At 51.3% G+C, this 14,593-nt stretch overlaps 2 protein-coding genes across 3 annotated transcripts in view; both read right to left on the bottom strand.

Annotated features, from left to right (window-relative positions):
- GNAL (G protein subunit alpha L) overlaps positions 1-14,593 on the bottom strand; it is a 133,322-nt gene that overhangs the window by 10,751 nt on the left and 107,978 nt on the right. For both annotated transcript variants that reach the window (XM_079108873.1, XM_079108874.1), the window contains exons 6-9: positions 4,814-4,868; positions 3,486-3,559; positions 2,501-2,559; positions 1,803-1,923 (exon numbers count right to left, since the gene is read on the bottom strand). In XM_079108873.1, coding sequence (XP_078964999.1) covers positions 1,803-1,923; positions 2,501-2,559; positions 3,486-3,559; positions 4,814-4,868 — 309 coding nt within the window. The remainder of the gene's footprint in view (positions 1-1,802; positions 1,924-2,500; positions 2,560-3,485; positions 3,560-4,813; positions 4,869-14,593) is intronic.
- Positions 8,759-11,280, bottom strand: CHMP1B (charged multivesicular body protein 1B). Its single transcript, XM_079108628.1, has one exon. It carries the CDS (start codon positions 11,150-11,152, stop codon positions 10,553-10,555), a length of 600 nt encoding a protein of 199 aa, XP_078964754.1. The 5' UTR covers positions 11,153-11,280; the 3' UTR covers positions 8,759-10,552.

Here is a 14,593-nt window from a genome sequence, read left to right as displayed (position 1 = left end):
TTTGTGGTGTAATTTACTAATAAAGGGTCAGAAAACTCACACTGGAAGAACCCTTAACAACAGCAACAACAAAGTAACACATGGCTCATTGGCCTACAGGCGGAGCCTGCTCTGACACTCCTTGGGTCTCCTCCATGTCCAGCCTACCCCGGCTGTTCTGCAGCCCTCTCTGCAGCACAGGGTGTGAATCAGATCTAGACTCCCTGCATCTCCATGACAAGCTCAGGACAGGTGACATCCGAAGGTTTCTTTTTTCTCTGATTCATGAAACAGGAGTTAAGAACTGGCTCAAAAAGAGTCTAGCAAAGAGTCAGCAAAGCCTTTGGATGCATTACTTCCAAGGAGCCAAGCTGACCGATCAGCCCATGGGAACGTATTGTAAATTAGAAACACAAGCCAGGCATGGTGGTGCACTCCTGTAATGCCCACTGGGAGGCTGAGGCCTGAGGATTCCAAATTTGAGGCCAGGCTCAGCAATTTATCCAGACCCTGTCTCAGAATTAAACTTTTTAAAAAAGGCCTGGGGATGTAGCTCAGTGGTAAAGCACCCCTGGGGGTCAGTCCCAGGACCACCAAAACTAAAAATAAACAAAACCCCCAAGCCACTCCCGCCTCAAATGGAAATAGCTTTATAGCTTCTTTTAGTTATAAAATACATAATCTTTGTAAAAAGGTTATTTTGAGAGTATTTTTCTATTATCTTAAGAGGATAATTTATCATCTTAAATTATAGAAAAATATGTAGAAAGAAATATAATTACATCAGAGAAAATTACTATTAAAATTATTTGTTTTTACACCCAGCTTTTCTTCTATTCTCACACATATTTATAAAATAACATTTTTTCAAAGTAATTTATTTTAAATTTTCGGGTGCCGAGGGTGAACTTGGGGCCCTGGGCACGCAGGCGAGTGCGGTCACTCTGTGTTGGGAGCCCGCGGCGGCATGCCTAGATCCTTCTTTCCTTCTGCGACACTGTGCCCTTGCTCCCAGTGATGAGCCTGTGTCAGCTTACCGACTCCGGAGCCAGCGTTCTGCACAGCTGGCATGTCCTGGCCGTATTTCTTCCCCACTAACTGTCCTAACACCACCGAGCTGAGGGCATTTCCAGTAAGCCACGCCTCCTGCAGGGCTAACCCACCCTCCCTGTGTTCCGCGGGGACCCATCTCCATGCACGGGAGTAAGCGTGTGCCTGTTGGCACACCTGCCACCACTACCTCGGCCACTCTGCAGTGTTGGTAGAATCAGCCTGGCCTCTGCTGTGGTTTTGAGCCGGGAGGCACTTAGAGATCATCCAGTTACCAGTAGCTTTTTAAAAATTTAACTGGGGGTGTAACACAGGGGTGCTGTACCACTAAGCCACACCACCAGCCCTTTTTATTGTTTATTTTGAAAGACAGGGTCTCACTAAGTTGCTGAGCCTGGCCTCGAACTTGCCATCATCCTCCTGCCTCAGCCTCCCAAGCCACTGAGATTACCAACACCATGGAGATTGTCATTACCACACCCTGCAAGTTGCCAGCAAAGGATCTAAACTGGAGTCCTAAATTTTGAGCATTGAACAAAACCTCAGATGTACTGAACCTCAGATGTACTCTCGGGCTTTCAAACAGGTCTGAAAGTTCTTGACAAAGCATATTCGCTGTTTTGTTAGAGAATGTCCCACGTGACGTGGGGGGACCCGTCTTGTGGTCCAGGAGTCATCCGCGAGGGGAGGCTCTGTTATCTGGGGAATGAACGTGAGCGTGTTCTCAGCATAGGGAGACAGGCGGTCGGGGTGGGCGGAGTGGCCCGCCTGACCTGTTGTTCCAGATGCTCTCGAACAGGTCCAGGGACTCCCGCAGCCTGTTGGTGTTGTTGTCCTCCCGGATCACCATGTTGTAGCTGCTGCAGGCGGCGACGTAGATGATAGCCGTGACGTCTGCGCGGGAGAGAGGCAAAGGGCAGCTGCAGTCAGACAGAGGTGCGACGGGGTCACAGTCCAGCACTCGCCCAAGCACGCGCCCGCAGCCGCTGGGGTCAGGGGCGCGCCCGTCAGGGATGGGGAGGATCTGCGCGCGCACGGTGCGTCTGACGGGTCAGAGCACAGCACGCAAGGCCCGCCCGAAGACAGAGGTAAATTGGGTGCTTCAATTCTTTGCTTATGAGATTTGTGTTTCAGGAAGAAGCACAGTGATCTTTTGTAAGATGCTGCAGCTTGGCCGGGCACAGTAGCCTAGGCCTGTACTCCCAGAGGCTCGGGAGGCTGAGGCAGGAGGATGGAAAGTTTAAGCCAGCCTCAGCAACTTAGTGAGACCCTGACTCAAAATAACAATATAAAAAGGGCTGGGGATGTGGTTCTGTGGTTGAGCACCCCTGGGTTCAATCCCCGGTACCAAAAGAAAAAAAGCTGTAGTTTGCATTCTAGTTAAGCGAGAGATGATCCGACTCAAACAGTCAGACAGGAGGGGCGTGCAAGTTGGCCCTGCCCCCAGTTCTCCAGGGAGCGTGGAAATCACCGTTAAAACACTGGATCCATTTTCTTCTCTCGTCCCTCTGGCCACCGACATCGAACATACTGTGGGGAGCAACAGGGAGACTGTTCAGGACAGGCGGCAACGGGGAGGGGCCCTTCTGCTCACACTTCTCTGCTGGCAGAATGTCCCTGTTCACGAGATCGCGTCTGCCTCAGAGGGCCACGCAGGGGGCTGCGAACATCAGCCTCAGTCCCTTCTCTGTGGCCCTGCACGCCCGAGGGGTGAGGGACAGAGAGCAGCCCGCAGTGTGTAGGGGCACACAGTAGGGGCCTAATAAACATGCGGTTTCCAGTTCACACCACTTCCTGCTCAGACGTTTGGGCCTCTGAGTCCGTGCCAAGTCCTGCCCCGGGCAGCTGTGATGACCTGCCCTAGCTCTCCTCCCCTGGACAAGTGGGAAAGGCTCCCTGCCTCCCGAGCTCTGTCTGTACCCGTCTGGGCCACCATGGGCCTCTTCCCAGTGGCCTGCAGGGGTCCCGACCCTCCTGCACTCAGTCCAGACCCCTGAGCCACCAGCTGTCCCCAGCCTCCCGGCCGGCAGCAACAAGCCTCCCTCTGCTTTCCTGCCTCCTCTGTGGTTCTGCAGGCAGGACGGCCCCCTTGCCCACCTGCCTGCTCAGCGCCCCTCTCCCTGAGCTGCTTCTCCCTGTGGAGAACATCTCTTTACCCGCCCACTTGCTACATCTTCCTGACCTGGCATCTCTGGCTCTAAACTTCCCACATGGGCTTTAGGACCCCACAGTCTGGATCAGTTGGCCCGGGCAGGCGGGTCAGGGATCCTACAGGATTTTAATCTGCTTTGCCTTAGCACATGCCAAGGTGCCTGAGGAAAACTGGGTTGCAGAGCAGAACACTTATACACAAACAAGCTTCCTTGTCAGTAACTCCCTATGCCAGGGCCTGGCTGTGGTGCGGGCCGCACCCTAATGCACACCAACTGAGGCCCTGCTTTGAACAACACACTCACTGAAAATTCACTTTGTCCACTTGGAAGCGTGTCTCGAAAATTCCCGATGTCAGCACCCTGCATCTGAGGAGGTCCTGGGAGGAAGGAGAGAAGCAAGCTCAGCCCTGGTGTAGCCATGGTTACCATGGCACTTGCAGTTGACAACTTGGACTTGAAGAAAGCAGCCACAGCTCAAAGCTCACATGAACCCTGTCTAATCCCCCAGGGAAAAGCCACCATGAATTGACTTGGTCCTGAAAGGCTTGAGAGCTGTGCCTTTTTAAATGTTACTTGTGAACATCTTGCTGACTGCTTTGCCCCTGATGAGTGAGTGGCAGTCTTGGCCTTCTGGGGAGAGCACCTCTGCTCCTGTCCAGCTGTTGGGGTGGAGAAAGTAACTCTGCGTCCATAAACATGCCTCATGAGCCTAGACGCGGATCGGATGGACTCTAGACTCACTCTCTTCCTCGACTCTTTCTATTCTGAGAGCTAAGCTGTTGTGGTCCCCAAGGGATGGGAAAGCCAAGCAGTTTCACAAAGCTGACCTCTCTGCCTCATTGGATAATGTCAGGGTCTTTTCTTACCAATCGACCCATTATGATGTTAATGAAGCAGTCACTCTGCTACAATTCTGGAAGACAGGACAGAGGTAAGAGGAGAAGTGTCAGGACAGCCCTGAGGGGTTCCCCAAAGCTAGGAAGCCCAGCTGGCTCTGTCAGATCATTTTCAACTCTTGGAATTGGCTTCAGCCAGAGGGACCTCAGGGGAGAGAGCAGACCTTAGGCCTCCAGGGAAGGCAGAGGACAGAGCCTCCAAGGGCCCAAGGCTCAGGCCCTCTGGGAGGCAGACTCTGGGGAGTTTGGAGAGTTAGTCAGAATGGAGCCCCTCCTATCCTCCCTGGGGCTCAGCAGCTCCAGAGGCCTGGTGGCTGCTGAAGGGAGCCGCGTGGGGCCTTCTCTGCACAGGCGCAAGGCCTCTGTTGTTCACTGATGTGCTGAGTTTGCTTTGTGTTGCTCAATCCAAGGGAGCCAGCAGCCTGGGGCACACCTGCAGAGTGTCCTGTGGCTTTGGGACCCAGGCCCGGCCCAAGGCAGAATGGGCTGGTTTACCCAGGGGAATGGAACCCGACTTTCCCGCTGAGCACCCCGTAGGGTGGGAATTCCCAGTCTGCAGTTGAGCTCCTTTCCGGCCAGGGAGCATGGGCTCAGGCTTGGTAACACGAGGGACGCAGGGGCAGCGCAACAGTGCGCAGAAGCACTTAACGGAAGGGTTTTTCTTAACCTGTTGAAACAGTCACTGCCTAATCTGGGAAGTCGACCTCGGGACTTCCGGGGGCTCTGCTTTCCTACCTGGTCGGTGGGAGTGTAGTCCACCAGGCTGACGCTGTCGATTCTCTCCAGGAAGCTGCAAGGAAAGCCAGTGCAGGTTCAGATGCAGGTGCTCATCCCTGCCCGCCCCCGGCTGGGGACACATGCACAGGAGATGGCACAAGCTCAGAGGGCAGGCGGGTCCAGAGCTGAGATCACCTTCCACCTTCCTTCCTGCACGCGGTTGACTGGATAATGTACTGGTTCTGACTGAAGGCAAAGGCCTAAATTCTGGTGTGTGTGTGTGTGTGTGTGTGTGTGTGTGTGTGTGTTTCTGTGTGTTTGTGTGTGTGGTGTTGGGGGATCGAAGCCTGGCTTCCCACATGCTAGAGGCAAACATTCTACCGCTGTGCTAAAATTTTTTAAATTTTGAGGCAGGGTCTTGTTAAATTGCAGAGGCTGGCCTCAAACTTGTGATCCTCCCACTTCAGCCTCCCGGGCAGCTGGGATTACAAGTGTATATCACCATGCCTGGCTTTCTTTTCTTCTTTTTAACTTCTACCTTCCCTCTTTCCTTTCCCCAGTCCTACAGGGTTAGGGAAGGGGCCAACTGCAAAATTAGGAAATGGGGCCTCCCTTCCAAAGTGAAGCTAGTAGAAGTCATTATGATGTAAATAAAACATGGAAGCTGAGAGATGACCCTTTAATGTAATGCATTCCTAGTAAGAACTCGAAGTTGTGTGTGTGTATGCCTGGAATTAAAGAAGGTCAGCTGTGCCCGGAGAGATGCTGCAGAGCTATGGCCAGGTGGCAGGACAGCGAGATGCTGGTGGCCTCTTGGGAACAGGTCCCTGCGTGGAAGGAGGGAGGGGCCTGCCCAGTGGAGGCCTGGTCTGAGAACTGAGAGGACTGGTTCCACGGTTGCTGGCCTCGAAGGCGCCACAGAGAGCGCCAGGGAAGGAGGCCCTAAGTGCCCGGCCCTCCCGCCGCAGGAGCACAAGCACTGCAGGGTCTGTGCCAGTGCGGGAAGTCCTGCCTGGGCAGTGGTGTCCAGTGAGGAGGGCTGCGCCCCAGCCACCGTGCTCCCAGCAGACACGCCCTGCCTGCCTGATGAGCTCCTGGCGCTGAGCACAAGGCAGACCAATCGGCTCCCCAAGAAGGGCGCAAGGCTGGAAATGAATCCTGGCACCCCGGATACGGAGTCTAGGAAGCAACCGATTCAAAATAGGAGGCACGCGGGGTGGGCAGGGGGGTGAATTCATTCAGGTGGTAATAGCCTGTGTAAGTAGAAACGGTGAAATACGTCAACAAAAGTCCGTCGCGGTTCTGGAGAGACCAGTAAAGGCTGCCTTCCAGAAGTGGTGGGACAACCTCCCCAACGAGGTTCTGAGCTGCAGGAGACAAAGGCGGGGAGGTCTCCCAGCCACCTCCGAGGGCGCTGGGTTCCCTCCAGCTTTGATGCCTGGCCCAGGGCCAGGGCTGCTGCCGAACTACTTCAGCTGGGGGCTCCTAGGGTTGCACCCAGAGGTGGGCTTTCCAAGGGCCTGGAAGTCACACAGAGCCTTGCTCATGACCACACTTGAAAGGGTTATAACACTGTCTCCTTAAATATGCCACTGAATGCTACACAGAAATATTAAGGAAATCTAAGAATGCCCCTTGCAAGCCATTCACTATGAACTACAGTTTCAAAATATCATCAAATTACAACTGTGAAAAATCACTTCTGCAGGAGTGGCGGTGCATGACCGCAACCCCAGCAGCTCGGGAGGCTAAGGCAGGAGGATTGCAAGTTGGAGGTCAGCCTGTGAAACTTAGGGAGACTCTGTCTCATAATAAAATAAAAAAGCTGGGAGTGGAGCTCAGTGGTAGAGGACGCCTGAATTTAATCCACAGAACCCACCCTCCTCACAAAAGTCACCTGCATTGTTGACAATGTAGACATTTTATCTTTTTCTCTTTCCCTTTGAAACCTGAGAGTACATCCCCATCCATGGCGAAAGGCCAATTGTAATTACATGGACACAGAATCCTTTTCAGCTGGTACCGAGTCATGATCTGATGGGCAGGGCACACTGCCTTTTACTGTGACTTATCCCCTTCCTAAAAGTGGAGATATAAGACACATAAAGCAGGTAAACCACACTTGTTGTTTTTTATTCTTTAAAGACACAAAGCCAAAAAAAAAAAAAGACACAAAACCTTCCTATATTGCCCAGGCTGATATTGAACTCCCAGGCCCAAGCAATCCTCCTGCTTCAGCCTCCAGAATAGCTGGCACGACCATCGTGTGCCACCAGGCCCACCTGGCTCCAATCTTAAGTGTTCGATCTGGTTTTTTTTTTTTTTTTTTTTTTCACACTATGCCCATTATTTCCTTTTAGGTGCATGTCCTGTCTACCTAACTGTATGAATAATATTTAAGGGCAGACGCAAGTGTTTTTAATCTCTAGAAAGAAGCACCACGTAGCTGGGGCCTGATGTATTTGGGTCTAGAGCTTTTACCGTGTTCCATCATTCAGAACAGATGCTGCTGACCTGTCTGTCCTGACACTATTCTGGAAAGAGAGGCCGCACAAGCCCCAAGGAGCAGGGGCACACAGGGCTCCTGGCATCACTCCTGGGGCCCTGGCCTGCGCTTGCTGCGCGCCTGTGACCTGGGTCCACTGTCGTCATCAGAGCTCCTGGCGCTATAAAGAGCCCGAGGGAGGCGCACAATTGCCCTGGTGTACTCAGGAGCTCATTGTGCCAGGTGCCGCACCAGCCAGGAGTCGGCCGAGGCAGCCCCGCTGTGGTCCTGCCTCCTATGGAACTGACATCTAGCTGCACGAAAGTGGATTTTGGGAAACCAGGAAGGCATTTTCTACTCAATTAAAATCAACTAGTTGATTTAAAAAATCACAGAGGCCTGGGCCTCACTTTTGACACCCCGGCTTGTAACTTCTCGTTAATAGTACCAAAGACTCCAGCTTTGGGTTTTGGCTGCGGAAACACCCTCATGGCGGTGCTTGTGTATTGCAGGTGGACAGAGTCCCTCACTTCAGCTCTTAGCGGGACTGGCTGAGCCCGACACCATGGGCAGTAAACAAGGTTATCAGATGGGGGCTTCTTTTAGGTGACCTTTTCAAAACAAAGACAGCAGGGTAGCCACAGTGTCCAGGCCTTGTGGTAGGTCTGTTTTAAAGGCACACAGAAGACCTGAAACTTGCTCCTTTAGGGAGAACAGCTTTAGTTTGAAAGTTCTTTGCTAACACACATCTTAGTTCCTGTACTAAAATAAATCAAAATTGGAGGAAAGTTAAATTTTTGTATCCACTGGTTCACTCTATTTCTTTCCCATTAATTCTTTGTTTTGGTACCGGGAATTGAATTCAGGTGTACTTTACCACTGAGTTGCAGTTACAAGTTCTTTTTGTTCACTTTGCGACAGGGTTCCACTAAGTTGCCAGGCCGGCCTCAAACTTGGGGCTCCTCCTGCTTCAGCCTCCAGAGTTGCTGGAGTACAGATGTGCGCCACCATGCCTGGCTTTTTCCCATTAACTCAAACCCGGGTTAGAAACCGCATTTGAAAGAAGGCAAATAAGACTAAAAGGAACATTAGTAGTTGCCTGAAGATGAACTATTTTTCTGGTATGTTTGAATTGGAGCCTTCAAAAGTTACATGTGTCTTTGGTCTAGGGATGTTTCAACAAAAGAGTCTTATTGCAGGAAGAAACTATTACTGTAAAGAAGGAGTAGACAAGGCTCCCAGCCATATGCAAGAAAATGCCATGTTAACCAAACAGGAACTCAGGAAGACTGGGGGCAAGTTTGGAAAAATACCAGGCTTTTGAGCCAACTCTCCCTCTGGATCCGCCTTTTTGATTTTCTTCTTTTTGTGGTGCTGGGGTTGTCGACCTCATGCACGCTAAGCATGGCCCTGCCACTGAGCTACATTCCAGCACATAAATAACTTTTAAATAGGACCAATACTCATATGCAGTAACATGCAGTTTAAAACGATTTATTTAACAAAATTTCTGTAATTTACATCTTATCATTGCATCAACTCCAAAAGTGAGGAAATAATTCATGGGCCTGCAGTGCTTTTGAAAATAATATTTGATTCATAAAAATGTACATTTATATAGTATGAAATGAACATTTTAAGAAAGTTCAAGCGTATACAAGCATTGTTTAATCTCACAAAATATATTTTAATGGGAATATCTGCACTATAAAAGTGTCTTCAATTTACCAAGGAATTCAACACTAACCTATTTTTTGAGTTTGGATTAAATTTTTCAGTCCGAAGAAGGTTTAAGACACAAACTGTGCTCTCATGGCTGCCTCTGCACAACCGGGTGATGAGGGGACACCTGGCCTGCTGAAGGCCTGGGAGAGGAGGCCGTGCCATCGCCGTGTGACCCTTACAGCAGACTGCTGCACAACATCCAGTCAAAGAGATGACAACAAACTTACTGAGGGTCAGTCCTCATCTGCCTACGCCTCTTTTCTCCTTCAACAGTCATTCACACTAGAAAACAAGTTATCGATGAATTTTTCAAAGAGCTTGGAAAAGTCCCTATGCTCATATTCAGAAACACTGGACTTCTCTTACAGAGAAGTCTTCCAGTGAAGGAAGGAGAATTTAAAAAACTTACAAGTACTTAACTTAGATTAATTTACTTCCCAACCAAATTAAGGTGCAGTTCTCCCTGTTTTGAGTCTATAGCCGAGTGGAGAATGCATGCTTTGCTTTTCAGCCAGAAAACACACTGCTGTTCCGGGAAATGGCAGCTCCGCTGGCAGCCAGGCTCCTTCCAATCCTAGCTCTTCTCCTTCCCAGACTTCTAGCGGGCCGGATGCACACTCATCATTTGCATGGCTAAGTAAAACATCACAACTTATATTTTTAAGGTTTCTAAAATTGTTACCTTAAGACAAAATAACAAATGCAAGTAACTAGAACTTAAAATAATTAGAACTAATTTTATTTAATTTTTGGTTGTTAAAAGTGAACCCTACAAACATACAGTCCCAGGGTTTTCCCAGACCAATCAAGAGTTCTTTGGCAATGTTAGGTGTGTAAAATGACTACCATGCTAATTAACACACTTTAAGGAGAAGTCTGATTAAAGTGTTGACATTGTGAAATAACTAGAAACTGTCAAACATTGCACTTAAGTGCTTTTAAAAACTCTTCGTAAATAGAAAATATAAATGAACAAATTTATTTTTTCCCAATAATAAGTTAAACTTTGTGGCATTTTTTTCCAGTTGCACAAACTCCATTACCACATGAAAATTTATAGAATGTAAACAGCAAGAGTATTATTTAAAACCCAAGGTAATTTTAGTGTAAGTTATGAGAACAAATCGTCGACTGTAGTCTTGCTTTCATGACAAAAATCAAAAATAAACAAGAAAAAAAAAGGCTCTACAGAAACAGCACTGTCTACCTACGTGTTGTGTGTACAGCTGTGTAATCAAAGCAATCACCCTCGGTCGGTCCTCGCATCACCTGCACTCCAGGCACTGTCTGTCCGACGCCCACCACCCACACGGAGCCTCCGACCCGGCCATTCTCGGTGGAAACGAGCGAACGCGCGGCGCTTCCCCGGGCGGCCGGGTCACCGACACCGGGTCACCGACACCAGGTCCCCAGTTCCGTGAAACGGCAGCGATAAAACAGCGTCGTCCCGGCTGCAGGGCCTGGGCGGCGGCGGCGGCAGCGGCGCGGCGGCGGAGGCGGCCTCGCGGCCTCTGCCCCGGCCTCCCCGCGCGGCCTCCCCGCGGCCCTCACACCTGGTCGCGCAGGCGGGCCAGTCTCTGCGACAGCTCGTCCTGCTCGGCCGAGGCCACGCTGGTGCCCACCGAGCCGGTCTGGCCCTGCGGCAGCTCCATGTTGAGGTCGAGGCCCGCCTCGTCGGCCATCTCCTGGAGCAGCAGGTCCACCTGGTTCTGAGGGGTGGTCAGCGTCGTCGTGCTGCTCATCGTGTCCTCCATTTGCTGCGTCTGCACGTCCAGCGTCTCGAACTGGTGCTCGAACTTGTCCATCAGCGCGGAGATCTTCTCCAGGTTCATGGTCTTGAGCGTCGCGTCCATCGACTTGACCACGCCGGCCATCGACTTGGTCACCTTGCCCATGGTCACGGCCGTCTGCACCCGCGCGGCCACCGCGTCCACGCGCGCACTCATGCGCAGGAAGTTCACCGCCTGGTTCTTCTGGCGGATGGCGTTCTCGGCGTGTATCCTGGCCACTTCCATGTTGCCCTTCTGAATGGCCTTTTTGATTTTGGCCTTTTCGGCCTTCTCCTCCTTATCGCATTTCTTGGCACTCCTGCTCAGTTCTTTGGCCGCGAACTTCAGGTTGAACAGGTGCTTCTCCATGTTAGACATGGTGGGACGCCGCCTCGGGGTCGGCGGCCGGGGCCGGGCGTGCGCGGAAGCGAGACGAGGAGAGGTGGGTCCGCTCCCGGCCGCCGCTCCTTTGTTTTGGTCCTACTTCCTGCTTCCACTGCGCACGGCGCAGGCGGTGACGTCAGAACTAGGCGCCGGGGGCGGGGCCTTCGTGACGCACGGCGCCTGGGGCGGGGCTACGGGTCGAATGAAGCTGGGGGCGGGGCCTACGTGACGCACGGCGCCTGGGGCGGGGCTGGCTAGGACGCGGACTCCGGGGTGCTCCGGACTCCTCTGCGCCGTCCGGGCTGGGGGTCCACGCGGTTTGTTAAGCAATGAGGTCATTACCGAGTTCACAGAGCCAGCGTTCGTAGGCGCTGGTTTCGGAATTCGTCTTCTGAGGTCATCGGGCCGTGTTCGGGGCTGCGGGTCAGAAGTATCCAGGCTCCAAATCTGGAGGTGTCCGGCCAGCGCGCTGACCACCCACCAAACGCCCACCAGGTCTGCGGACCAAAGCCTCCTGTTTGTACGGTGGCTTCCACTTCTCGGGGACCTGAGACCACGGATGGAAAGCAAGCAGAAGTCGCCGTTGACCGTGTCTTGATCTGCCTCCACTCTTTGCCGTCGTCCTGGACAGCAGCTTCAAAACCCGCACCACTGCGTTCACCCGTGGCCGTCAGTTCAGCGGTTACCACCCGAAGTCGCCCTGTAATAAAAAGGCCCGTCTTCTGCTGACACGATTCTCTCTTTGATGTTTTATAAATATCCAAGGAACTTCAGTCACATTTAAGTTTGACAGGCTAAACTGTCATTTTACATTATGCAGGCACAGAGTGGTGAGGTGCTGGGACCCACACACGCTGCATACATCAAAACTGTCACTGTGTATTACAGCCTTTAAAAATAAATGCAGCTTTTGGGTGGCAGCAATGTGCTCTGTGACTTTCTCCATTAGAAAAGTTCCTCCCACATAGCAAGAACGAAGCACCAGCAAGTTCAATCTGTCCTAATGAAGGAGGCTGAAAATGAATACTGAGAGCGAATTCTGTTTATGTATTGTTTTCAGCTAGTCTCCATATCTCTTGGGCTTCTTGTGCTATCTTGCCAATCAGTTCAAGGGGTGCCTGTGCCCGACATCCCCTTAGAGCACAGCTCTGGTGATATCTCTTGCTCCAAACTGGGGCACGCAGGTTACACTCCTGTGTAGCATCCTGGCTCCCTTCTTTAGCCAGTCAAACCAGGCTAAAGCATAGAAGTTGCTAGTCGTTTGTGGCACTCAACCAAGGCAGAGGATGAGACGGTACTCCTCCCCATGTCCTGGATTTTCTGTCCATGTCTTTGCCAAATGAGGTGTCCACCTCCTCCATGAAGCCTTCCTAGGACCTCCCCAATCCCCTGCAGTGCTGCTACTGTATTCCGTATCGATACCTGGCTCACACCAACTGCACATGAACTGCTTGGAGGGAAAGAACATTCCTATTTGATTCCTGTGGATGCAGCAGGTACTCAGTGCATAGTGGGCACTGCATCCAGTAAGGTTTTGTAGCTGAGAGGGACATGAGCATAATTAGCAGCTTAACCAAGAGCCCCCTGCCTCAAAGCAGAACTCTTTCTCCAGAGGAAACTTTAGAAATGTAATAAAGAAATGAATAAGAGGGAAGCAATCTCTTTGGCGTGGGTATAGCGGGTACAGGGCCCTTTGCTCACCCTCCCCTTCCAGCTCCCTGGCTCTTCTTGCCGTTTGCAGAACCAGTTCCGTATCCATGCTTCGTGGCTTTTTTCTTTTCTTTTTGAGTGCTGGAGATTGAACCCAGAGGCACTCTACCACTGTGTTGCCGCCCCAGTCCTTTTTACTTTTCAAGATAGGGTCTTGCTCAGTTGCCCAGCCTGGCCTCAAACTTGCACCTGCCTTCTTAATAACGAATTCTAATTAGGTGAGATGGTTTGGAATATAATTACGAGGAACTCTGAGAGACAATGGTCACAACGACTATCATTTATGAAGGACTTATGTGGCAGGCGGTGTTTCGGGTACTTCCATGACTTAACTCATTCCATCCTCATCACCCCTGTGAGGTGGAGACTAGTAACTTCTGCAGCCTGCAGATAAGGGAAGGGAAGCACAGCGCCCGAAGGAACTCGCCCCAGACCACACATCTGGTTAAGTGGCAGGAACCAGGTTCGGTGGACCAGACGTGAAGCCATGGGACTGCTCCGTGGGTAAGTTAAGAAGTGCAGGGAGGGTCCTCTAACCTAAGAGAAGGTGGCTAGGCAGGTGGCCTTTTGAGAAGACGAGTGGCTGAGTTGATTGCAGGGTCAATGTCCACTGAAGTGTCACTGCTAAAACGAGGGAGGCTCCATCCACCCCCTGGAGCTGCCCATAGCAGTGGGCGGGCTCCACCCTGGCTGGACAATGTCCACAGAAAGGAGTGGAGTTCCACAGCCATACCATCAGAACGGGGGACCGTGGAGGAGAAGGCTGAGCTCACCTTTGGCCCCTGTTCTCCCCTCCTTCTGGGAGGTAGCCAGGCCCTGCCTCTGCTCCCTACCCCCTGCCATCTCATCGTGCTGGGCAGGATCCCCAGCTGCAGAAGGGATCACACCTGTCTGTCCCCTTGGCATGAGACCCCTTGCAGCTCCTCAGGGTGACTGAACTCAGTCCTTGCCCCCAAATCTCATCTCAACTTAGACATGGCACCCCTGCACCTGGTTCTTCAGGGCAGAGTCTTAGCAGCCTCCTGAAGAGGCCTCACCCGCTTCTGCACCTTACTCCTCCCGCTGAGGGTGACAGCCTTCAGGCCTGTCTTAGACTGGCATGCTTTGTGTTTTTGCATGTGTGTATGAACAGCAAAGGGCAGATTATTTTGGGATTATCAAAAGAGACTCCAGGCCTATGACAATTAAGACTGCATCTAAGAACCTTCTGGATCTAATACAGGTGTGAGAAAAGAGTAGTTTAGAACCACTGGAATGAATAGCTGTGACCTCTGCTACCTGCCCGCACCCATAGCCAAGGAGATCCTTTCTCAGTGGAGAGAAGTAGCGTTCTACGAGACTGCCAACGTTTCTAGAAAGCTGTGAGTCAAACCAGTTAATTATGTTTATCATAAAATGGTAGAAAATATATGCTGTAAATTGGCACTTCTATTTCCTTCTTTTGAACCCATACAGGTGGTTAAACGTGATTTACTCAGGTAGGACATGTGATTTGATTTCATTGGGAGAAAGTGAATCATTTGCTAAATCTAAAGACACTAAAAAATGGAGAGAATACAAGATTGATTTTGTCATGTGTGTTAAAATATTACAGGAGTTTGGGCTCAGGCCGCAGTGGTATGGCATGTGGCCAGTACACGCGAGACCCTGTGTGTTTCTAGTGGGATTTTTTGGGGGGGTACCAGGGATTGAACTCAGGGCACTCGACCACTGAGCCACATCCCC

This window comes from Sciurus vulgaris (assembly GCF_902686455.1).
Source record: "Sciurus vulgaris genome assembly, chromosome: 13".
Lineage (NCBI taxonomy): Eukaryota > Metazoa > Chordata > Mammalia > Rodentia > Sciuridae > Sciurus > Sciurus vulgaris.
This window is presented reverse-complemented; position numbering and strand designations above follow the sequence as displayed.